Below are 24,539 nucleotides of genomic sequence, written 5' to 3' on the forward strand. Positions count from 1 at the left end.
AAGCACCTGAAGATGGGAGGGAGCAACCACTTCAGGATGGAAGGAGCAACCACTTCAGGATGGATGGGAGGGAGCAACCACTTTGAGATGGAAGGAGCAACCACTTCAGGATGGGAGGGAGCAACCACACCTCAAGACTGAAAGAGCAACCACCTCAAGATGATTGAAGGAGCAAGCACCTCAAGACTGAAGGAGCAAGCACCTCAAGACTGAAGGAGCAACCTCTCAATTGGAATTCAGTCTTAGTTCACTTATACCTCTGAGACCATGAAGTGAAAATGTTTCTCTCTCACGTTTTCCCTGTTCCTGTGCATTAAGCACAGCTCCCAGTCTGGCACTTCCCACTCCAGGTGCTCACAGGCTCCTCTCTCCCACGCTGGTCTGTACCCTCCAAACCCAGAGGGTGCCAGAGCCACCTCAGTGGGGACATCTGCCTTACAAGCAAACAAATAAGCAAATCACTGTTGTGAAGGTGGGGGGGCTACAAACTGTCCCTGCCCGTGTCTTCCCCACTTTGTGTCCCCACAGGAACCCCTTCCCCAAGGGCATGGGGCTCCACCTCATAATTTATTGTCCAAGAACAAATGTGCTTGATGCTGGTGTGCTGGCACTGGTGTGCTGGCACTGGTGTGCTGGCACTGGTGTGCTGGCACTGGTGTCAGCTCTGATGGCTTCAGCTTTTTCTAAATAAATATGTCTTAGCACTCAGCCTGGCTCCTCCCAGATGTGCTGCTCTGTCCTGACTGCTCTGTCCTGACTGCTCTGCTGCCCAGGGCTGTTCAGTCTGGAGAAGAGAAGGCTCCGAGGTGACCTCATTGTGGCCTTCCAGTAACTGAAGGGGGCTCCAAGAAGGCTGGGGAGGGACTGCTCAGGATCTCAGGGAGTGATAGGACTGGGGGGAATGGAATGAAGCTGGAGGTGGGGAGATTCAGGCTGGACATGAGGAAGTTCTTCACCATGAGCGTGGTGAAGCCCTGGAATGGGTTGTCCAGGGAGGTGGTTGAGGCCCCATGCCTGGAGGTGTTTAAGCCCAGGCTGGATGAGGCTGTGGCCAGCCTGATCTAGTGTGAGGTGTCCCTGCCCATGGCAGGGGGGTTGGAACCAGATGATCCTTGTGGTCCCTTCCAACCCTGACTGATTCTATGATTAAACTCTATTCCCAAGGCATCATCTGCTGGAGGATCCAGCCCAGTGAGGAAACTCTCTTGTGAAGCTTGTGGATGGTGACAAATGGCCAAAGCTCACACAATGTGCTCTTGGCCACAAGAGGGCAAATGGGCTCCTGGGGAGCATTCAGAAGAGTGTGGCCAGCAGGGCAAGGGAGATTCTCCTCTCCCTCTACTCTGCCCTAGAAAGGCCACAGTTGGAGTATTGGGTCCAGTTCTGGGCTCCTCAGTTCAAGAGAGACAGGAAACTACTGGAGGGAATCCAGTGGAAGCTGCCAAAGCTGCCGAGGGGCCTGGAGCATCTCTGTGAGGAGGAAAGGCTGAGAGCCCTGGGGCTGTTGAGCCTCAAGAAGGGCAGCCTGGGAGGGAATCTTCTCAATGCTCAGCAAGAGCTAAAGGGTGGGAGGCAAGAGGATGGGGTCTGACAATTGTCAGTGGTGTCCAGTGACAGGCTACATCTGAACAGGAGGAGAAATGTCTTTGTTGGGAGGCTGCTGGAGCCCTGGAGCAGGCTGCCCAGAGAGGTTGTGGAGTCTCCTTCTCTGCAGAGCTTCCAAAGCCTCCTGGTACATTGTGCTCCTGGGCAAGCTGCTGTGGGTGCCCCTGCTTGAGCAAAGGGGCTGGAGTGGATGATCTCCAGAGGTCCTTTCCAACCTCCCCCTGCTGGAATTCTGTGGTCTTTGACTCCAGCTGCAGTGTCCAAGCACACTGAGGAGCAGGCTCTTCTCCTGAATCTTAGCCATGTCCCCACCAAGACAAGAGCATCTCATCCATCCACAAATCATTTGTAGCACCCAAATGGCAGCAAGGGCTTACCTCTAACTGAGCAGCTTTCCTCAGGCTTCATTGGGCATAGTCTGTGTCCAAGCTGAGGCACTGTCTCTCCCTCAAACCTTCCAGGAGAAGAGGAGTCCACAGCTATTTACTGTAGCAACTCTGCCTCCACTCAGCCTATTCCTGTAGCTCAGTGCACGGCAGAGCTCTGCTTTAGGGCCAGCAGTTGGCAGGGGCTGCCCTGAAGCAGTGTCCACGTGCAGGCAGGGGTCTTGACAGCAGCAGAGGCATCAACCCCTGCTCAGATCCACCACATTCATGCAAGGACACAGGAGGAGAGGCAAGGAAGCTCCCTTGAGAACCACGCTGCCTTTATTTGGCTCCTGGGGGGTGAGCATCAGCAGCCCCTTCCCTGACACCTCCAGCAAGCATCTCAGCAGGCCCTTCCCACCCCACCCCCAGGACAGGGAGACCTCCCTGCAGACCCTGGTGGGACCCCCAAGGCCAGCCATGACCAAGGTGTCCAACACCTTCTCACCACCATGCTACCAGAACTGTACATGAAGCAGGTGTCCACCTTCCATCCCCATGCTGTCCCCTCCTTTGGGAGCCAAAGCTAAACCATCTGTGGCAAAGTGACCCAGCCAGCAGCACTGGAAGGCACCCACTCCAATCTCCCCTCCATGAACCAAGCTGATTAATGTCCATCCAGAAGCAAAATACAGGTCCAAGCAGATGGGGAGCTCACCCTGGCTCCTGTCCCTCAGCAGAGGAAGCAGGTCACTGGAGCAGGAGCTCCCGGAGCTGTGTCCCTTCCTCTCTGTCCTTCACAGGAGCCACAGGCTGCAAACACCCAGAGGAGCTGTGGCAGGAGCCAGGAAGGACAGGAGATGAGCAAGAGGAACAGCTGGGTCAGTCAAACCCGTGGTGGATCCATTGATGCCACAGCTCCCAGCATGGCTCGCTGATCCCTGTTCTGGGCTACACCTCCTGCCTGCTGCCCAGCAAGAGGAAGGATGAGACAAATTGCTCCTCACAGCTCCTGAGTTTATTACAAAACATCAGTTTGAGGCTAAGCAGGGCTCAGATTTCCTCCTGCTTGTGCCTGGTCAGCCTCAACATGGCCAGGAGACCTCCTCCTTTATCCTGCTCCCCCGTGGTGCCTGGGCCAGTCAGTTTGTACTTCCAGCTCCGTCCAGCCTCAGGAGACCTGCTTGACTCTGGTGCCTGTTGTAAAGACTAAGGCCACAGATTGCAACTCAGAGTCAAAGATGCTTCTTTTAAACCAACTTCTGCACCAGGTCCAGGCTCCAGACTTGGCTTGGGACAGGTTTATTTTCTGGTGAATACCTTCAGCACCAGAGGGAACTCTGGAAGGATGGCAAGGCCATCTTCACGGCTTCAATTACCGACCCTGGCATCCTTGGTTTAGGCACACGAGTAAGGGTCCAAGGCTGAGGAACCAGGTGAGGAGGTGAGGCCTGGCCCCTGAGCTGCAGCATGTCCTGGTGTCCCTCCTACCCCATGGTGATCACTCTGCACACCACCAGCTCAAGAAGGGTCGTCATCATCCTCATCCACTGTTGTCAGGAGATGTGCCACCCGGGCCTTCTGTGCGCCGCTGATGTGCTGAGCCATCTGGACGATGCAGTCCACAGCCACCTCGGGGTTGGCTTGGAGCAAGCTGCAAGGCAGATGGGAGAGGGCAGCCAACTTGGAGGCTGAAGGGAGGACTGCTTCATCTCCACCACCCACTGTCCCCAAACCAGTTGAGAGTGGGACCCTGTGGATCCCAGCTCCCACGGGCACTCACCTGCGGATGTGCTTGAGCAGGTAGTCACGCTTCAGGTACTTGATGTTCTCCCGGATAGCCGACTGGGTGCCATCCTCCTCTTGCATGTGCTTCTCCAGCCACTCCACCACCACCTGGTTGTTATCCCAGAGGTAGCCCTGGGGAGAGAAGCACCATGAGCAGAGGGTTCTGCAGGTTTCCTTTTCTGCTGTGGCCTCAAGTTTTCCCCCCACCCCATAACCAAACCAGGCAATTGGATTGTCCTCCTCAGCCACCAGGGGAAAGGTTCTGCCTGGAAACTGAAACTCAGGAGACCTTCCATGAGGTGTTTGAGATGCCAGAAGTTAAGGGAAACCACATTTCCTTTGTGTGTCCTCCCTCCCCATGAGGGCAGCCCAAAAGCAAGGACCTCAAGACTCACTTCTGACCTAGAGAGCCCCATCTCATGGTAGAAAATGTTCATCTGGGGGCCACCTTGCTGCCACTGAGCACCAGCATCCAGCTGAGGCCACTCAACTTGAGACAGCCCCAGCCTGAGAGCTGCTCAGCCACCCACCCTGGCAGAGGCTGCAGGATGGTTATTCCCAGCACAGGTTCAAACCCTCAGGGAAGCAGCAACGGAGCCCCCAGGCGATGGGATGGTGAGAGCCCTCGGGGCAGGCGCGGCCGTGGGACGCCTGGGGAAGCCAGGGCCGGGGGTACCTTCTCGGCTCCTTCGGTCTCCATGAACCAGCGCCGCAGCATGGACTGGATGTGGATGTGGCTCAGCTCGCTGTTGGCCTTCAGGACCTCTGCCTTCACCATCTCCTCCAGCAGCAGCCGCCGCAGCCGCCAGTAGAGGAAGGAGCGAGCGTTCTGCCACTCCAGGATGTCCTGCAGGAAAGGGGACACGGCCCAGAGCTTCACCACCGCAGCGAGGAGAGGAGCTGACGTGTGGGGACTGCGTGCTCCTGGCTCTGGGTGGTGGGCTTGAAGGCAGCTCTGCTGGGCTGGAGCAGAGAGCAGTACCGAGAGCAGGAGCAGCCTGTTGAGCTGCAGTCCAGACTTCCAGAAGAGGACTTTGCTCCTCACCTTCATCCCACCACTGCAGAATCACACAATTGTTAGGGTTGGAAAGGACCTCAGGGATCAGCCAGTCCCAACCTCCCTGCCATGGGCAGGGACACCTCACACTGCAGCAGGTTGCTCACAGCCACATCCAGCCTGGCTGCAAAAACCTCCAGGGATGAGGCTTCTATCACCTCCCTGGGTGACCTCTGCCAGGCTCTCACCACCCTCCTGGGGAAGAACTTCTTCCTCACATCCAATCTCAATCTACCCATTTCTAGTTTTGCTCCATTCCCCCCAGTCCTGTCACTCCCTGACACCTTCAAAAGCCCCTCCCCAGCTTTCCTGTAGCCCCCTTCAGATACTGGAAGGCCACAATAAGGTCTCCTCAGAGCCTTCTCCTCTCCAGACTGAACAGCCCCAACTCCCTCAGCCTGTCCTCACAGCAGAGCAGCTCCAGCCCTCTGCTCATCCTCATGGCCCTTCTCTGGACACCTTCCAGCACCTCCAGATCCTTCCTGTCATAGAGGCTCCAGACCTGGACGCAGCACTCCAGGTGGGGTCTGAGCAGAGTGGAGCAGAGGGAGAGGATGCCCTCCCTCACCCTGCTGGCCATGCTTCTCATGAGGAAGGCCTGCAGCAAGCCCCTTGCCCGCCGTGTCCTGGCTCACCGCGATGACTCCTTTCTCCTGCATGCGGCCCGGGGTGTCGTGCAGGTCGGCGAAGCGCAGGGCCACCTGGTAGTACATGGGCAGGAGGAGGTCCTCCCGGGCCTTCAGCTGCTTCTCCAGCTCCTTACGCTGCTCCACAGGCAGCTCAGGGCTCCCTGTGGGACACGTGGTGCTAAGCAGCCCATCCACTGCCCCGGTGATGAGGTCCACACCACGGGGGCTGGGCGCTGTGCTCCTACGTCAGCCACCACCAAGAAACAAGGGTCCCAGTGTTGTGCCCACGATAGGACAAGAGGAAGTGGCCTCCTGTTGCACCAGGAGAGGTTTAGATTGGACATAAGGAACAGTTTCTTCCCTAAGAGGGTTGTCAAAGCCTGGCCCAGGCTGCCCAAGCCAATGGGGGATTCTCCATCCCTGGAGGGGTGGCACTGAGGGCCATGGCTTCGTGGTGACCTGGCTGTGCTGAGTTACTGGTTGGATGTGATGATCTTGGAGGTCTTTTCCAACCATGATGCTATGCCCCTTTGCTTCAACACACTTACACCCTGCCCAGAGCCCAGCCACAGAAGGCCATGGCCAGGAAGGGGCTTCATCATGTCTGCCACAAGAGAGGTGCTATTTGCCAGGACTTTGTGGGACCACAGGCTGGAGGGGCATGGGGGCAAGGACCTCCCAACACAGCCCCAGCAGGAGCTGACCACAGGGTGAAAGGAGACCCAGTGCATCAAAAGCAACCTCTGTGCAGTTCTGTACTGACTTTGTGCCATCTCATTAGCTACTGACTCAGCAGGGCCACTGCAATTCTTCACCTCAAAGCAGGGAAGAAAACTCCAGCACCATTTATGGACACCCCCCCCTCAGGAGATAAAGATGCATTGAAGTAGCACCATGTGGCCTTGGGAGGCTCCACCATCAGAAAAGCTGCACAGACCCTGGTGGTTGCCAGCATGGTGTCTGAACCTCATGTTTCAAGTCACCCCCACCAATGCCCACAAGCCCAAGCACCCTTCCCTTACCCAGCTGCTCAGCGAGCTTGGCACAGGTCTTGTCGATCCTTCTCATGGTCTTCACCAGATCTTTCTTCCTGAACTTGATCTCCACTGTTCCTCCAGGTTCCAAAATGCCTCCCCTGGAAGGAAAGTTTGGTGAAACAGGGCCAGGTCTGCACAGGACAATAAATCCTTGGACAAGAGGTCCAGCCAGGCAACTCTCTCTGATAAGAACGAGGGAGAGAAGAAACCTAAAGTGGTTGTTTCCAGTCTAGAATTCTTCTCTAGTCTCCTACTCCTTCCAGCTTGCTCCAGCATGAATTCAGGTCAGAGAAAAGGTCTCCTGACCCTCAGAATCATGATTTTCCTCTCCCACAGCCTTCACTGGACACAAGAGGATATCCCCAAGGAGATACCTACTGCTCTGTACGTGCCCTGGAGCATCTACCCGATGGTTCGGGTGAGCAGAGGTCTCTGCCAGCAGGACCAGGACTCTGCAGCCCCCAAGCACATAGGCTGTGGAGGATGCACAAGTGTTGGGGGATGCTGACCTGCTCTCCTTGTCTGCATAGAGCTCCACGTGCAGGGGGTTGATGGTGGAGTCGATGACCACCCAGGAGCCTCCGCGCAGCTCGGCGTGCGGTGGGATGTAGACCAGGACAGGCTGCTTGAAGTCCCGCAGGCTGTCGACGATGAAGGCCCCAAACTTCAGCATCTGGTCATACATGTCTGAAAGCCAAAGGGACCCAGTGGCCAGGTGCCCCAGCTGCTGTGGGCCAGGCCATCCTCTCTTGCCTTGTCCTAGCAGACCAAACCCACCTTCTCCATTGGAGAAACCAAGCAAGCACCCCAAAACCCTTCCAAAAGAAAGCCACCAAGCTCTGGGACCCAGATCCTGGGGATGCTCCATCACCTCCCCAGCCCAGCCACTGGGACCTGAGTCCTGGGGATGCTCCATCACCTCCCCAGCCCAGCCACTGGGACCTGGGTCCTGGGGATGCTCCATCACCTCCCCAGCCCAGCCACTGGGACCTGGGTCCTGGTGATGCTCCATCACCTCCTCAGCCCAGCCCCACATCTGAGAGCAGTGCAGACAGGGTCCTGTCAGGCTGGGTCATCCTAGGACCCCATGGGTGTCAGCAGAGCCAGCAGGATGTCAGTGCACAGGATCTGGGCACCTCACAGCCGGGTACCTTTCATGCCACTGGAGAAGCCTCTCCAGTTGGCGAAGATCATCAGTGGGAGATGCTCGCGGTTGAAGTCCCGAATCACCTGGGAGGTTTTAAAAGCAGAATCTGGAAACCAGACCTGCCCAGCTTGCTGGAGAACCTGCAAAAGATGGCAAGGACAGCTGCTGGGACCATGGGATGAAGCTGGAGGTGGGGAGATTCAGACTGGATGTGAGGAAGAAGTTCTTCACTGTGAGAGTGGTGAAGCCCTGGAATGGGTTGTCCAGGCAGGTGGTTGAGGCCTCGTCCCTGGGGGTGTTTAAGGCCAGGCTGGATGAGGCTCTGGCCAGCCTGATCTAGTGTGGGGTGTCCCTGCCCATGGCAGGGGGGTTGGAACTAGATGATCCTTGTGGTCCCTTCCAACCCTGACTGGTTCTATGATTCTGTGACCAGTGCTGGTGCTTCCTTGGCACACCACACCGGCAGGCTGGTGGCACGTGGTGGGCTAGAGCTGGGAGAAGCAGCACCAAGCACCCTTGGCTTCACCAGTCGGTAAGGGAAAGCAAGACCCACTGAGAGATCAGGCAGAGCTTTTACAGCTCCTCCCTCCAGCCTCCTTGCCTCTGCTGCTTGGCCAGAGCAAGGTCTCCTCACTCACCTTCGCCTCCGACTCGGGGTTGGCAGGGTCCGCAGGTATCGTCACCTCCACGGGCCGGGTCTCAACAGCGATCACACCCACTGGGAGACCTCCCAGCCTGCAGGGAGGCAGGCTGGGCTCAGCAGAGGCCACTCCACACTGCACTCCAGCCCCACCAGAGAGGTTCTTCCCATCACCACCCCAGAAGCAGTGTCAGGGCCAGGGCTTAAGAACGCTTGACCGTGTGCCCAACTTCCCCACATTGCTCTTCACCCTGCAGTTCCCTCCCCTGCTCCCACCAGTACCTTGCTCTGCCCACCACAACTGTTGGAGCCCAGGGCTTCATGATCTCCAGGAAGCTGCCCTGGTCAAAGAAGCCACTCTGCCAGGTCCCCTTGAGAGCTGCAGAGCACAGGAAAAAGTGGAGCTAGTTTGGGGCTAGGCTGTTTCCTTTAGCTTTTACCCCCACAGTGCTTTGCTTTGTGTCTATTGGGCCCAGAAAATTATCTGCTTCAAGCTGCTTAGGAATGGTTGCAGGTCCTGCCAGGAGAAGTGCTAGCCCTGAATGCTAAGCATCATTCTGACTCTCTCCTGGGAACACACCAGTAGGATGCTGAGGACTGAAGAGCTCCTTGTGCACCAACCCCACAGCAAAAAGCTCCTTCTGCACCAGGGAGGCTGTACAGCCACAAGACCCTTCTGGAAGCACGGCTGAAGAGGCCTTGGGTATCACAGCATCACAGTATCACTAAGGTTGGAAGAGACCCTAAGGATCATCAAGTCCAACCTGTCTCCACAGACCTCATGACTAGACCATGGCACCAAGTGCCACATCCAATCCCCTCTTGAACACCTCCAGGGATGGGGACTCCACCACCTCCCTGGGCAGCACATCCCAATGACGAACGACTCGCTCGGTGAAGAACTTTCTCCTCACTTCGAGTCTAAACCTCCCCTGGCACAGCTTGAGACTGTGTCCTCTTGTTCTGGTGCTGCTTGCCTGGGAGAAGAGACCAACCCCTTCCTGGCTACAACCACCTTTCAGGTAGTTGTAGAGGGCAATGAGGTCTCCCCTGAGCCTCCTCTTCTCCAGGCTAAGCAACCCCAGCTCCCTCAGCCTCTCCTCACAGGGCTGTGCTCCAGACCCCTCCCCAGCCTTGTTGCCCTTCTCTGGACACCTTCAAGTGTCTCCATGTCCTTCTTAAACTGAGGGGCCCAGAACTGGACACAGGACTCAAGCTGTGGCCCAACCAATGCAGAGTACAGTGGCACAATGACCTCCCTGCTCCTGCTGGCCACACTATTCCTGATGCAGGCCAGGATGCCATTGGCTCTCTTGGCCACCTGGGCACACTGCTGGCTCATGTTTAGGCGGCTGTCAATCAGCACCCCCAGGTCCCTCTCTGTTTGGCAGCTCTCAGCCACTCTGACCCCAGCCTGTAGCTCTGCATGGGGTTGCTGTGGCCAAAGTGCAGCACCCAGCACTTGGACTTGTTAAATGCCATCCCATTGGACTCTGCCCATCTGTCCAGTCGGTCGAGGTCCCTCTGCCTCACTTACTTGGATGTGGTCTCCCTGCCAGCATCCACCTGGGGTCATAGGGGACTTTGGACGGGACAAAGCCGATGTCTCTGTCGACGGGGTCACGGATAGGGATGATGGGCACCGGGCTGCAGTTATCCTGCAAGGGAAGAGCCAAGAGGGCCAGGTCACCTGGCCAGGTATGGATGGAGAAAGGTGCCAGAGCAGCCCTCTGCAGCAGGCTCCTACCTTGGGGATGTACGAGAGCCACTGCAGGATGGTGTAGACGCCCTCGAAGTCGTCGGGGACGGTGACGTGGGACACGCCGTTGTTGTGCATGATCTGCACCCCTCCCAGCTGGCTGTTGGAGGTGTACACCTCCCGCCCCAGCACCTGCACACAAGCAGGGAGAGCAGCACAGGTGGGGCTCTGCTCACGCAGGAGCTGCTCCTCCCTGCTCCCTTTCAGAAGGGGCACCCCCTGAAGGGGCACACCCGCTCGGCTTTGAGGCTGAATTCCACCTCTGCCCTCCAGGGTGGTGCTGGAGAAGAAAGGGCTCTGCCTTAGACACCTAAAGGGACCTACAGGACCAGCTGGGCAGGCTCCAAATCGTCTCAAACCAGCGCCCAGAGATGGGTTCTGCCCCTGGGACCAGAGCCAGCCTCCATGGCAGCTCTGCCATCCCACCCTGCACCACGAGCTGGCCCCTAAGGCAATGCCAGGGAATTGTGTGGTGGCATCCCCTCAGCTCCCAGTGGGATCAGCTTGGTTGCATCGTCATGAGCTGCTGGGTGACAGGTTGGAATGGCTGACCTCTGAGGTCTTTTCCAACCTTATTGATTCTATGATTCTTTGTTGGCCACTGGAATGTGCTGCCCGGGGAGGTGGTGGAGCCACCATCCCTGGAGGTGTTCAAGAGGGGATTGGATGTGGCACTTGGTGCCATGGTTTAGTTAGTCAGGAGGTGCTGGGTGCCAGGTTGGACTGGATGATCTCTGAGGTCTTTTCCAACCTTATTGATTCTATGATTCTTCAGGCAGGTCCCATGAGGTGACACGTGGGGAACTGCCACCTCTTCCCAAGGGACAGGGAAGGGGTCCCATGAGGTGACACGTGGGGAACTGCCACCTCTTCCCAAGGGACAGGGAAGGGGTCCCATGAGGTGACACATGGGGAACTGCCACCTCTTCCCAAGGGACAGGGAAGGGGTCCCATGAGGTGACACGTGGGGAACTGCCACCTCTTCCCAAGGGACAGGGAAGGAGCCCCACGCTTGTAGCAGCATGGGGACACCAGCCTCGGAGGCTACCACCTTTGGAGGCCACCACCTTTGGAGGCCACCACCTTTGGAGGCCACCAGGCAGAGGATGGTACCTTATTGAGAGCTGTGACACCAGTGAGGATGATGTGGGAGTTCTCCACCTGGATGACTCGCTGGCCCAGCCTCACCAGGTACGCCCCGATCCCGATGGCACGGCAGGTCACCTGGGCACGCACACGGGGGGGTTACCAGCGAGAAAGGGCTCAAGGAGAGTCCCCCCCACAGCCACCAGGATCACAGGATGTTAGGGGTTGGAAGGGACCTTTGAAGCTCATCAAGTCCAACCCCCCCCCCCGCCAGAGCAGGACCATAGAATCCAGCACAGGTCACACAGGAACACATCCAGGTGGGGCTTGAAAGTCTCCAGAGAAGGAGACTCCACAACCCCCCTGGGCAGCCTGCTCCAGCGCTCTGTGACCCTCCCAGTGAAGAAGTTCCTCCTCATGTTGAGGTGCAGCCTCCTGTGCTGGAGTTTGTATCCATTATCCCTTGTCCTATCACAGGATGCAGCTGAGCAGAGCCTGTCCCCTCCCCTCTTGACACAGCCTTCAGATACTTATAAACATTGTTAAATCCCCTCTCAGTCTTCTGCAGACTAAAAAGCCCCAGGGCTTTCAGCCTCTCCTCACAGGGCAGTGCTGCAGTCCCTTCATCATCCTGGTAGCTCCCTGTTGGACTCTCTCCAGCAGACCCCTGACCCTCTTGAACTGAGGAGCCCAGCCCTGGATGCAATATTGCAGGTGAGGTCTCACCAGGGCAGACTAGAGGGGGAGTAGCACCTCCCTTGATCTGCTGGGCACGCTCCTCCTAATGCACCCCAGGATCCCATTGGCCTTCTTGGCCACAAGGGCACATTGCTGACCCATGGATGATGATGCCCTGCAGGGGTCTGCACACTTGGGTTGCACCAGGTCATTCCTCTCAAGGTGACCTTAAAGGCAAGTAGGAGAAGGGGAAGGACTGGGGCAGGGGAAGGTTCCGTGGCTGTACCATGCTGATGGTCACTATCTCTTCGTAAGCCCGAGAAGACTCCCCAGCAATGCTCCCAGCAGCTCTCAGGTTTTCCACCCCAAATCCATTGTCCTTCCCAATGATGTCCAGGAGGATGTACCTGTGGGGAAAGGAGAGCCATGGTGGCAGGGGTGGGGCAGGGGGAAGCACTCCCTTGTGCGAGGTGTCTGGCAGGATGCTGAGCCAGGACATGGGAGCTGCATCCTGCTGGGGATGTAGGGCAGGGCTTGAGATTGCTCTGTGCATCCCATACAATCATAGAATCAATCAACAAGGTTGGAAAAGACCTCAAAGATCATCAAGTGCAACCTGTCACCCAACACCTCCTGACTAAACCATGGCTCCAAGTGCCACATCCAATCCCCTCTTGATCCCCTCCAGGGAGGGTGTCTCCACCACCTCCCTGGGCAGCACATCCCAATGGCTCACAACTCTCTCTGGGAAGAGCTTTCTCCTCACCTCCAGCCTAAACCTCCCCTGGCTCATGGGACAGAGGGTCTCACCTGGACTCGCCCCCTTCCTCCACATGCTCACAGTGCACCGAATTCAAGGCACTGATCCTTGTGTAGTCCTGGGGAGTCAGGTACAGGTACTTGAACCCCTGGAAGTAAAAGTGGAGGAGATGTTTTGGAGTCTCCTGTAGGGCATGGCCCTTCTCCAAGCCCAACCCAACCCCATCCCACCCACCACGGCAGCTGGCCACCGGCGTCAGGAGTGGCTTCGCTCCCACAGCTTTCTGTCCTTTGGTCCTTCCTTCCCCAAATAAGTCCTCTGCCCTTCGCTGTGAGGGCGGGAGGGGAGGTGGCCACACACCTTGTAGGGGTCCTCAGGGTCCACCCAGGCCACGTGGAACATGTTCTTGATCTCCTCGGCGAAGCCGATGCGGGCACCGCTGTTGGCAGAGATGTAGACGCGGGGGATGCCCTCAGCCCGGGCCAGCTCTGAGGCCCGCAGGAAGACCAGGTCCTCCTCTGGCCCAAAGGAGCCTATCTTGTGAGTGATGTCATTGCAGATGAGCACAATGGCCCGGCCCTTGGGATACTCGGGGGTCTTCAGCTTCATTTTGAAAGCAACCATCCCCACCTGCTCCAAAAGACACAAGGTCACAGGGCAAGACTCCGCAGAGAGAGCGGCTCAGAGGTGAAGTGGGCAGAGGAGACCCTTGCTTGAGGAGCACCTCCTGGGCTTCCAGGACACCAGACCAGGGAATCCAGCAGCTGTTCCCACCCACCACAGTGCAGTGTTGCCCTGCTCCGCTCTCTCACTCTGTTCCCAAGCCACCCCCTGCTACCTCATTCCCTCCAGGGACTCTGTTCATCTGCACCAGGTTGTCCTGAGAGTCCAGCACCAGCTCAGTGTACGTCAGGATGTCCTTGGGGTACAGCTCTGAGGAGCCCCACAGCTTGAAGAGAGCCTGCAGAGACACCAGAATAGAACAAAATAGAATACAATAGAATAGACAAGGTTGGGAAAGACCTTTGAGATCATCAAGTCCAAACTATCATCCAACACCATCTAATCAATTAAACCATGGCACCAACCACCCCATCCAGTCTCCTCCTAAACACTTCCAGTGATGGTGACTCCACCACCTCCCTGGGCAGCACATTCCAATGGCCAATCTCTCTTTCTATGAAGAACTTCTTCCTAACATCCAGCTTAAACCTCCCCTGGTGCAGCTTGAGACTGTGTCCTCTTGTTCTGAAGGCACAGGACAAGCTGAAGACGTGGTGCTGGGGAGCTCTGGAGCTATCACCAAGCAGACACACACTCCTGAGACAGGTTGGGGATTTGGGTGAGTAGAAGCTTGTGTCAGAGCCCTCACCCTGCTGCAGATCTCCTTGCATGAGGCTTCCTCATTCATGTCCCTCATGGGTGCAACTAGAGAGCTAGGACTGGTTTGGAAATGCTTCACACAACCAGAAATGCTATAAACTCTCTGTCACAGAGTCATCAAGGGGTTTGGATTGGAAGAGACCTATAAAAGTCACCCAGTCCAACCCCCTGCAGTCAGCAGGGACATCTGCAACTAAAGCAGCTTGCTCACAACACCAAACAACCTGACCTGGAATGGCTCCAGGGATGGGACATCTCCCACCTCTCTGGGCAACCTGGACCAGGCTCTCAGCACCCTCAGTGTCAAACATTTCTTCCTTCTCTCCAGTCTGAATCTCCCAGTTTTAGCTCAGACCATCCCCCATGTCCTGTCACAACAGGCCCTGCTCTGAAGTCTGTTTCCAGCTTTCAACTATGTACTGAAAGGCCACCAGAAGGTCTCCCTGGAGCCTTCTCTTCTCCCAGGCTGAACACCCCCAACTCTCTGAGCCCAGCCTCAGGGCAGAGAAGTTCCAGTCCTTGCATCGTTGCTGTGGCCAGCCCTGGACCTGCTTTGCCAGCTTGGACAAGAGCAGTCTTTCCTCCAGGTGGGAATGCCAGGGTGGAGAGGAAAAGCAAAGGCAGTGATTTGGAGCCTCTTTCTGCTCAGCCATCCTCACCTGCCTGAACATCTCCGGGAAGTCGTACACGTAGGTGGTGCCCAAGGACTGTGCCTGGAAGCGCTTGGCCTGGAGCAGGTCCTTGGTGACGTAGGGGGTGTTGATGAGCATCCCGTGCTGTGGCCCTTGTTTGTCACCATAGGACTGAAACATGATCTGGGGAGAAGGGCAGAGAGTTGGCTGCCTTCCCTCGGCAGCTCCACACTAACGTGCAGGAGCTCCACAGGGCTGGAGCGCTGCTGAGCTTTGTCAGGACAGGATCAGAGAAGCACAGAATCATTTCGGTTGGAACAGCCCTGTGAGTTCATTGGGTCCAACCATCAACCCAACCCCACCGTGGCCAGCAAACCATGGCCCACAGGTTTCTTGAACACCTCCAGGGATGGGGACTCCACCACCTCCCTGGGCAGCCTGTGCCAATCCCTGACTGCTCCTGCAGCACAGAAATTTTTCCTCACCTCCAACCTAACCTTTCCCTGGCACAATTTCAGGCCATTTCCTCTTGTTCCATCACCTGACACTAGGGAGAAGAGACCAACCCCCACCTCACTGCAACCTCCTTTGAGGGAGCTGTACAGAGCAAGATGCTCATGCCTGTGGCTCTACTTGACCACACAAGATTTTTCCACCCCACTCTCTGCTGTTGAGGGGACAGTGCAACACCACTGTGCTGCAAGTACCAGCAACACCCTAGCACTGACCTTCACCTGCAACCTGCCCTAGATGATCCTGCTTCAGCAGTGGGGTTGGATTAAATGCTCTCCAGAAGTCCCTTCCAACCCCCACCGTGCTGGGATTCACCTCCCAGGCCAAACACTGCCCAGCTGCACACAGCGAAACCCCTGGGGCTGAGCACCATTTTGGAGCAAAGCATCATCCCAAGATCTCCAGCTGGGTGAAGCAGAGAGGGGAGGGCAGCTGGGTCAGTCCTGGTGGCACACCAGCGCTGCAGGTGCCCGAGGGGGTCTGCAGAAACCACCCCAGAGCTGCGGCGCAGCCGAGCCGGAGCGGCTGTGGTTGGGTTACTCACGTTGCTGCTGCTGGGGTCCCTCACTTCCTTGTAGAGGCTGATGTCCAGGTAGTAGCCGGACTCGTTGGTGAGGAAGAGGCGGATGGGGACGGCGGTGGAGGTGGGGGTCAGGCGGATGTTGATCTTCACCTCTGCCTGCAGGACCCGCAGCTTCCAGAGGCGGCTGCCGTACCGCATCACCATGGAGCGCACCGACTCCTCGATCTGGGCACGGCACAGACGGGCCCGGGGGCGGTGCTGCTGTGTGCCACACGCTGCCTGCAGCAGCCCCGGGGCAGCTCCATCCCCAACGAGATGCGTTTGCTTCGGGCAAGCCCTTTCCCTCTCATCATCCCCGGGGGCTGGCGCTGCCACCCAGCCTCTCCGCAGGGAAGAGGGAAAGATGGTGCCCCACAGACACGGTCCCAATCCTTCAGACCACACACTGCCCAGGGGAAGAGCCTGCTGCCCAGCCTCATACCCTCCAGCAAACTGGGTGTCCAAGTCTGTACAGAAAGTCCTGACCATTGCAAAGTGTGAAACCTCAGCACCTTCTCAGCAAACTCAATGGACCTTTAAAGGTCCCTTTCAACCCAAACCATTCTATGATTCAGTGATCTTTAAGGTCCCTTCCAACCCAAACCATTCTATGATTCAATGATTTTCAAGGTCCCTTTCAACCCAAACTGTTCTATGATTCAGTGATCTTTAAGGTCCCTTCCAACCCAAACCATTCTATGCTTCTATGAAAGAAACCACAGAGAAGGACTGGCAGAGAAATGAAGCTGCAGGAGTCTCTGGAGCTGCCAAATCCATGGCTCACCCAGGGGCAGGTGGGCACTGGATGGCACCAGGTCTGGTACCAGCCCATCCACATGACTTCATAGAGCATGAAGAACGATGTGGTCTCCACCCTTAGATCACCACTGCACTGACAGCAGGAAGCAGGTAGAATCATAGAATCAATAAGGTTGGGAAAGACCTCAAAGATCATCCAGTCCAACCTGTCACCCAGCACCTCATGACTAAACCATGGCGCCAAGTGCCACCTCCAATCCCCTCTTGAACACCTCCAGGGATGGTGACTCCACCACCTCCCTGGGCAGACATTCCAATGGCTAACAACTCTCTGTGGGGAGAACTGGTCCCTGAGGAACACACCTTGGAGGGATCCATGACGACCGTGGGGACGAAGTTGAGGAAGATGTGGTTGCAGTCCGTGCGGACAGTGGTGTTGTTGAAGGCCACCTCCAGCTCATCCATCGCCTCCAGGAGCAGCCGCTCCCCCTCGTTCTGCAGGTACTCGAAGGAAGCCTCCTGCAGGTTCACCAGGGGGGGCTCAGGGACAAGCAGAGCAACCTGTCCACCCAAAGCACCCCCAGCTCCGTGCCCGCGGGCCCAGGGGGCCCGGTGGCAGCTTGCCTTGGTGACGAGGTCCGAGTGGCGCACGATGGCGCGGATGAAGAAGCGGTAGTCGGTGGCCTCGGTGCCCGCCTGCACCTTGGCAGCCCCCAGGTAGAGGTGCATCTTGTGGTTGGCACAGGGGATGGCCGTCAGGTCGAAGTTGCACATGCGGCTCAGCTCCAGCTGGAAGGCCAGGGCCGGCTCCAGGTGCCGGTAGATGCGGTCCTCTGCAAACTGGGGTGGAGCGGAGGCGTGAGCGAGGGCACGGCCAGCCGGCAGCTGAGGGGCTCTGCTCCAACCAGGGCTCTTACCTCATCCCTGGCTCTGAAGGTGAAAAACTTTGGGAACTCTCTCTAGAGCAAAGAGGAGAGCGAGAGAGGACAGCGTGAGCAGTCTGGGCAGGCAGAGGGCTGCTCTGGTCTTCACCCAACCCACCAACAAGAGAAAACCTTGTAGGCTGCTTCCTTCCCAAAGTGGGGGAAGAGCTGGGGGCAGGGGATGCCTTCTCACAGCTCTGGAGTGGCCATGTAGGGGCCATGTGTCACTGGAGACATTAGCAGCATAAAGGATAAGAGAGGAGATAGTGGGAATCTTTCCTCCCTCTTTGGGAGACCCTCTGGCTCCCTACAAGTCCCTGAAAGGAGGCTAGAGCCAGGTGGGGGTCAGTCTCTTCTCCCAAGGAACAAGTGATAGGAGAGGACACAGCTTCCAAATTGCCCCATGAGAGGTTTAAGCAGGACATGAGGAACAATTCCTTCCTCAAAAGGGTTGTTAAGGCCCGTCCCAGGCTGCCCAGGGCAGTGGTGGAGCCCCCATCCCTGGAGAGGTTTCAGAGCTGTGTAGATGTGGTGCTGAGCAACGTGGTTTAGTGGTGCCCTGGCAGTGCTGGGTTAAGGGTTGGACTGGATGATCTTAAAGAGCTTTGCTAGCCAAATGACTCCATGATTCTATCAACCCCTCAGCCAGTCCCTCATTAAGTAGCTCCCAGCTCCTGATGCAGAGCAGACACAGCCATCACCCCACACTGTGTCTGGAAGGGATGGATGGATGCTTCTAGCAGTTTTAGGGAGGTGGAAGCATGAAGCCTCTAAAGTCACTCTGCCTCTTGGCAGCTCAGGCAGCACTCACCTGCTGAGCAATGAGAAAGGTGATCCTCCGGAGACCGCAGTCAACAAGGATGTTCTTCTGCATGGAAGAAGAAGACTCCGCCAGTGATAAGAGCTTAAACGTCTCCACCAAGGGAGCAAACAGAACCCAAGTGGTTGCCATGGGGCTCTCAGCATTTTGTGGAGCAACATGTGGAGATATGGTGCCCCAATCTTGCAGGATCTGCCAAAAAAAAGGGGTCCAGCCCCAGCAACAGACCTTGGACTGGGCAAAGGCTCTGAAGATGGGCACCAGCTTCTCATCCTCTGCGTGGTCAGCCCAGCGCAGCGCAATGTTGAGGATGTGGATTGGCTCCTCACGGACGTTCTGGCAACACAGGCCCCCAGTCAGCCCTGGCCAGCAGCACCACTGCCATCCCCACTCCACCAGGGAGGGAATAGCAATGGCACCATGCCCACCTTGGTGTCCTCCTCCTCGTAGACAGTGGCTCGTGCCTCGCTGAAGAGCGTGCCCTCTGAAGGTGGGTCGGCGAAACAGGAGATCACCTCATCAAAGTTCCTGTCCAAGCAGTGGGGATGAGGAGACAAGTCAGGATACTGTGCCAGAGCCCTGCCTGAGGAGACAGGCTAACACCTTGAGTCCTGTGTCCTCCTCTGGGCCCCTCAATTTAAGAAGGACATTGAGACTCGTGAACATGTCCAGAAAAGGGCAACGAGGCTGGGGAGAGGCCTTGAACATAAGCCCTACGAGGAGAGGCTGAGGGAGCTGGGGTTGCTTAGCCTGGAGAAGAGGAGACTCAGGGGAGACCTCATTGCTCTCTACAACTACCTGAAGGGTGCTTGTAGCCAGGTGGGGGTTGGTCTCTTCTCCCAGGCAACCAGCACCAGAACAAGAGGACACAGTCTCAAGCTGCACCAGGGGAAGTTTAGCCTTGAGGTGAGGAGAAAGTTCTTCCCAGAGAGAGTTGTTAGCCATTGGAATGTGCTGCCCAGGGAGGTGGTGGAGTCCCCATCCCTGGAGGTGTTCAAGAGGGGATTGGATGTGGCACTTGGTGCAATGGTTTAGTCATGAGGTGTAGGGTGACAGGTTGGACTGGATGATCCTTGAGGTCTCTTCCAACTGTATTGATTCTATGGTTCTATGACATGTGACAAGCTCCACCAGCCCAGGGCAAAGGCACAGCTCATGAAATGCAGCTCTGAGAGCTACTGTGATAGTGTGGTGGAGATCACAGAATTGCTTTGGTTGGAAGAGACCTTTCAGCTCATCCAGTCCAACCCTTAACCCACCACTGCCCTGGGCAGCCTGAAGATGGAGCCTTGACAACCCTTTTGAGGAAGAAATTGTTCCTCATGTCCAGTCTAAACCTCCCCTGGTGCAGCTTTAAGCCATTCTTCTCATCCTGTCCCTTGTTCCTTGGGAGAAGGGACCAACTCCTACTTGGCTCTGACCTGCTTCCAGGAAAGAGCCAGAAGGTCTGCCCTCAGCCTCCTCTTCTCCAAGGTGAACAACCCCTGGTCCCTCAGCTGCTCCTCATCAGACCTCTTCTCCAGACCCTCCACCAGCTTTGTTCCCCTTCTCTGGACCTGCTCCAGCCCCTCAATGTGCTTCTTGGAGTGAGTGGCCCAAAACAGCGTTCAAGGCATGGCTTCAGTGTTTAACTCATGCCAGGTAGGCTCCCCACTAGCTCCACAAGTGCCCAGAAGACATGGCATGGCCCCCCAAGTAGCTACTTTGCTGGCCATACCACTCAACCCTGACATCCAGCTGCAGGAGGAACAGGAGCTGCCCTGAGCTGAGCAGCTGAGCAGCTTGGACTCTTCCACCCACTTTTGCTCTCTGACATCTGCAGCAGCACCCAAAAAAGCACATGCATGGCTGGCCAGGCAGGTGCCTGCACCCTCACCTGGTGAAGTCCTCGAATCTGTTGAAGGCCACCATGGCTCCCATCCGCTGGCTCAGGGGAGAGAAGCCACTGTCCATGAAGAGCTCGGTGCTGTGCCGGGCCAGGTCGGGGTTGGAGACGCTGATGGGTGCAGACATCCTGCACAGGGGAGCAAGGCAGCCATCAGCCATGGGTGGAGGCACTGCTCCTTGGTCCAACAAGGACCATGGAGGTCCCACATGGGAGCTTGACCCAGAGAGGGCTCATCCTGCCCCACTGGCAAAGGCAGAATGTTGTGGATGGCTCCCTCTGAGGCTCCTCGTGCCTTGCACGGAGGAGATGATTGAAACCAAAGAGCTTTGCACAAAGGGCCATGCCCAGGGGAGCTCCCATGCCAGTGATTAAGGGAGTGCCACATCTTCCTTGTGAGGAGAGACTGAGGGAGCTGGGGCTCTTCAGCTTGGAGAAGAGGAGACTGAGGGGTGACCTCATTCATCTTTATAAAGGTGTGAAGGGTGAGTGCCAAGAGGATGGAGCCAGGCTCTGCTTGGCGATGCCCAATGACAGCACAAGGGGCAATGGTGGAAGTTGAGGCACAGAAGTTCCATGGAAACAGGAGAAGGAATTATTTCCCTGTGAGGGTGGTGGAGCACTGGAAGAGGCTGCCCAGGGGGCTTGTAGAGTCTCCCTCTCTGGAGATTATGATTCTGTAGGTTTAGGCTGGAGGTGAGGAGAAAGTTCTTCCCAGAGAGAGTCATTAGCCATTGGAATGTGCTGCCCAGGGAGGTGGTGGAGTCCCCATCCCTGGAGGTGTTCAGGAGGGGATTGGATGTGGCACAGGGTGCCATGGTTTAGCAGTCATGAGGTGTTGGGTGACAGGTTGGACTGGATGATCCTTGAGGTCTTTTCCAGCCTTATTGATTCTATCATTCTATGAGATATTCAAGACCCGCCTGGATGTGTTCCTGGGTGACCTGCTCTAGGTGCCCCTGCTGTGGCAGGGGCATTGGACTGGATGGTCTCTCAAGGTCCCTTCCAGCCCCTGACACTCTGTGATACCTGTTTGGGTGGGAGGAGGGCAGTATGAACTGGAACTCCACCAGGCAGGTGCCATCGGAGAGCTGCCGGTGCTTCAGGCTGTTCAGCTCGTAGGCGAGGTACCCGCGCCGCACGTACACCTGGGAGGAGGGGGCAGGGGGTACCACCATGCCCCTGCCCCCACCACACTCACCCAAGCCCCCCCACCCCCAGCTCAGTGTGCCCCCGTGGCACCCCAGCCCTCACCTCCAGCGCTGCCATGCGCACCACCTGGTTGGTGTGGTAGAAGAAGACAGGAAGCACGTCAAAGATGGTGGTCTCCGAGAGGATCAGTTTCTGGGGGTAGAAAGTAGCATTTAAGGTAAAGATGGAGTGGGATCTCCTTGCCCTGTTGCAGGGGAGGGAAGGACAAAGATGGTGGTTTCTGAGAGGATCAGTTTCTGGGGGTAGAAAGTAGCATTTAAGGTAAAGATGGAGTGGGATCTCCTTGCCCTGTTGCAGGGGAGGGAAGGACAAAGATGGTGGTTTCTGAGAGGATCAGTTTCTGGGGGTAGAAAGTAGCATTTAAGGTAAAGATGGAGTGGGATCTCCTTGCCCTATTGCTGGAGAGGGAAGGACAAAGATGGTGGTTTCTGAGAGGATCAGTTTCTGGGGGTAGAAAGTAGCATTTAAGGTAAAGATGGAGTGGGATCTCCTTGCCCTGTTGCAGGGGAGGGAAGCACATTCCAAAGGGGTTCCTTATATGGAGCAGCTGTGCAGGAAGAGTGGCTGGAAACTGCCCAGTGGGAAAGGACCTGGGGGGCTTGGTCAATAACTGACTAAATATGAGCCAGCATGTGCCCAGGTGGCCAAAAACTCCACCAGCATCCTGGCTTGGATCAGAAACAGCGTGACCAGCAGGACCAAAGCAGGGATTGTCCCCTGGCACTCAGCACTGGTGAGCTCACACCTTGAGTACTAGGTTCAGGTTTGGGCCCCTTACTCCAAGAGGGCCATTTGAGGGACTGGAGCAGGTCCAGAGAGGAGGAATGAAGCTGGTGAAGGGTCACAAAGCTTTGGTTGCTTTGGGGGGGGGGGCTGTTTTTAAGGCCAAAGCCACCATAGAATCATAGAATCAGTACGGTTGGAAGAGACCTCAAAGATCATCAAGTCCAACCTGTCACCCAAGACCTCATGACACCATACCACCAAAGCCACCCAAAAGCCAGCTTGCCCCTGTGGATTGCCCACCTTGAGGTTGTCGGGGCAGTACTCGTGTCCGTACATGTCGATGGCGGAGAGGAAGATGGACTCCACCTGGTTGTAGCGCAGCTCGTAGGAGGGCAGGTGGGAAGCAATGAGCACCTACAAGGGGAGAGACGGCTTGGGACGGTGGGGAGAAGGGATGAGGCCAGGGGAGGGGTGGTGTGGTGCTCGCTGACCTGCCGGGCTCGCAGCGCCACCTTGGAGTGCTCGGTCTTGCTGAGCTGCGTCAGCTCCTGCAGGATGGCCGTCAGCTCCTCGGTCAGCGTGGGCTCACAGCCGCAGAGCTGCTCCTGCAACCACACACACCGCCACGGCGCTGCTCAAGCCCTGGGGCCGCCAGGCGGCTGCAGCACACGCCCCTGCTGCCTCACTGCGGTGGGTTGAAAATGCACACCACTCCCCACCCCCCGACCTTAAATTTACCAGCCCAGCCCAGCCCAGCCCGGCTGGAAGCAAATGCAAGCTGTATTTACAAGCAAAACTCCAACCCACAATGGAATGTGTACAAAATAGACACTACTGACAGACACAATCATAGAATCAACAAGGCTGGAAAAGACCTCAGAGATCATCCAGTCCAACCTGGCACCCAACACCTCATGGCTACTAGACCATGGCACCCAGTGCCACATCCAATCCCCTCTTGAACACCTCCAGGGATGGGGACTCCACCACCTCCCTGGGCAGCACATCCCAATGGCCAATCTCTCTTGCTGGGAAGAATTTCTTCCTAACATCCAGCCTGAACCTCCCCTGGCACAGCTTGAGACTGTGTCCTCTTGTTCTGGTGCTGATTGCCTGGGAGAAGAGACCAACTCCCACCTGACTACAGCCTCCCTTCAGGGAGTTGGAGAGAGCAAGAAGGTCTCCCCTGAGCCTCCTCTTCTCCAGGCTAAGCAACCCCAGCTCCCTCAGCCTCTCCTCCCAGGGCTGTGCTCCAGACCCCTCCCCAGCCTCATTGCCCTTCTCTGGACACCTTCAAGTGTCTCAATATCCATCTTAAATTGAGGGGCCCAGAACTGGACACAGGATGTGTACAAGTGTTGACAATTTATAAACAGCACAAGAAGCCCCCTGGCCAAAAACCAGGGGAGCTAATAGCTTCTCCCTCTCTGCCCTGCCCCATCCCTACCCCCTTGGACCCAAAGGGATGAGTGGAAGAGCAGAGAGATGTTAGATACTTGAACTTCTGAGGAGAGAGCACAGGGCTGTGACAGCCACCAGCAGCCATGTCCCATCCCACAGTGATTCAGAGCTTGCCTTGGCTTATGGGTGGCCTTTCCCTGCCATCAGCCCTTACCTCTGGTGTTGCAGGGCATGGGCTGTACTCACAATTAACATGATCACCAGAAGGTTCTTCTTTGCCACCTGGGCATGTGAGAAGATGCTCTCCAGCACGGGGGTCATGTCGGGTCTGCACTTCTCCCGCAGGCTGATGACACACTTGTCATAGTGAGCTGTGGGGCAAAGCATGGTCAGCCCTGCAGACCCTCATCAGAGCCCTGCAGGGTCCTCCAGAGAGCCCCCAAGGCCTCACCATGCTGGAACTGTGTCTCCACTTGCAGGTAGCGTCTCAGCAGGTCCAGCACCACGGCCTTCATGTAGCCCCGGATGCCACTGCGGTACCTGGGGAAGAGAGAGCTCAGCGTGCTGCCGGGAGGTGGCAGCGGTGGGGGACACACCACGGGGGTCATGGACAGCATGGGGCTCACCTCTGCACCAGCTGCACCAGGCTCTGGGTGTTCATGAAGAAGACCTCCCGCTCAGCCTTCCTCTGCAGCGTGGCCGCGTGGGTGTCCAGCACGTTGGCGATCTGGAGGGAGAGGGCACAGGGTCATGGAATCCTTTGGGTTGTGGAGACCTTGCAGATCATCCACTCCAGCCACTGACCAGGGCACCACCAAACTACAGTCCTCAGCACCACATCTCCATGGCTTTGAAACCCTTCCAGGAATGGGGACTCCACCACTGCCCTGCGCTTCACCACTCTTTCAGTGAAGAAATTGTTCTTCGTGTCCAACCTAAACCTCCCCAGGGGCAACTTGGAAGCTGTTTCCTCTCCTCTTAGCACTCCTTCCTTGGGAGAAGAGGCCAACCCCCACCTGGCTCCAACCTCCTTTCAGACAGTTGTAGAGAGCACTGAGGTCTCCCCTCATGAAACCATGGCCCTCAGCACCACATCTACACAGCTCTGAAACCCCTCCAGGGATGGGAACTCCACCACTGCCCTGGGCAGCCTGGGACAGGCCTTGACAACC

At 56.8% G+C, this 24,539-nt stretch overlaps 1 protein-coding gene across 1 annotated transcript in view; it reads right to left on the reverse strand.

Annotated features, from left to right (window-relative positions):
• Nucleotides 1-3,161: 3,161 nt before the first annotated feature.
• Nucleotides 3,162-24,539, reverse strand: part of ACACB (acetyl-CoA carboxylase beta) — a 42,099-nt gene continuing 20,721 nt past the window's right edge. The window contains exons 22-53 of the mRNA XM_054172880.1: nt 23,994-24,094; nt 23,819-23,907; nt 23,614-23,738; nt 22,458-22,571; nt 22,267-22,380; nt 21,283-21,372; nt 21,058-21,176; nt 20,020-20,157; nt 18,572-18,671; nt 18,372-18,479; nt 18,135-18,191; nt 17,318-17,359; nt 17,025-17,240; nt 16,764-16,919; nt 15,624-15,827; nt 14,594-14,749; nt 13,390-13,512; nt 12,912-13,181; nt 12,602-12,699; nt 12,078-12,198; nt 11,141-11,251; nt 10,016-10,159; nt 9,806-9,926; nt 8,551-8,647; nt 8,267-8,363; nt 7,633-7,768; nt 6,991-7,168; nt 6,467-6,579; nt 5,451-5,605; nt 4,435-4,605; nt 3,754-3,890; nt 3,162-3,624 (exon numbers count right to left, since the gene is read on the reverse strand). Of these exons, the coding sequence (XP_054028855.1) occupies nt 3,492-3,624; nt 3,754-3,890; nt 4,435-4,605; nt 5,451-5,605; nt 6,467-6,579; nt 6,991-7,168; nt 7,633-7,768; nt 8,267-8,363; nt 8,551-8,647; nt 9,806-9,926; nt 10,016-10,159; nt 11,141-11,251; nt 12,078-12,198; nt 12,602-12,699; nt 12,912-13,181; nt 13,390-13,512; nt 14,594-14,749; nt 15,624-15,827; nt 16,764-16,919; nt 17,025-17,240; nt 17,318-17,359; nt 18,135-18,191; nt 18,372-18,479; nt 18,572-18,671; nt 20,020-20,157; nt 21,058-21,176; nt 21,283-21,372; nt 22,267-22,380; nt 22,458-22,571; nt 23,614-23,738; nt 23,819-23,907; nt 23,994-24,094 (4,134 nt within the window). The 3' untranslated portion in view covers nt 3,162-3,491. The remainder of the gene's footprint in view (nt 3,625-3,753; nt 3,891-4,434; nt 4,606-5,450; nt 5,606-6,466; nt 6,580-6,990; nt 7,169-7,632; nt 7,769-8,266; nt 8,364-8,550; nt 8,648-9,805; nt 9,927-10,015; nt 10,160-11,140; nt 11,252-12,077; nt 12,199-12,601; nt 12,700-12,911; nt 13,182-13,389; nt 13,513-14,593; nt 14,750-15,623; nt 15,828-16,763; nt 16,920-17,024; nt 17,241-17,317; nt 17,360-18,134; nt 18,192-18,371; nt 18,480-18,571; nt 18,672-20,019; nt 20,158-21,057; nt 21,177-21,282; nt 21,373-22,266; nt 22,381-22,457; nt 22,572-23,613; nt 23,739-23,818; nt 23,908-23,993; nt 24,095-24,539) is intronic.

Source organism: Dryobates pubescens, chromosome 25 (assembly GCF_014839835.1).
Source record: "Dryobates pubescens isolate bDryPub1 chromosome 25, bDryPub1.pri, whole genome shotgun sequence".
In the NCBI taxonomy this organism is placed as follows: Eukaryota; Metazoa; Chordata; class Aves; order Piciformes; family Picidae; genus Dryobates; species Dryobates pubescens.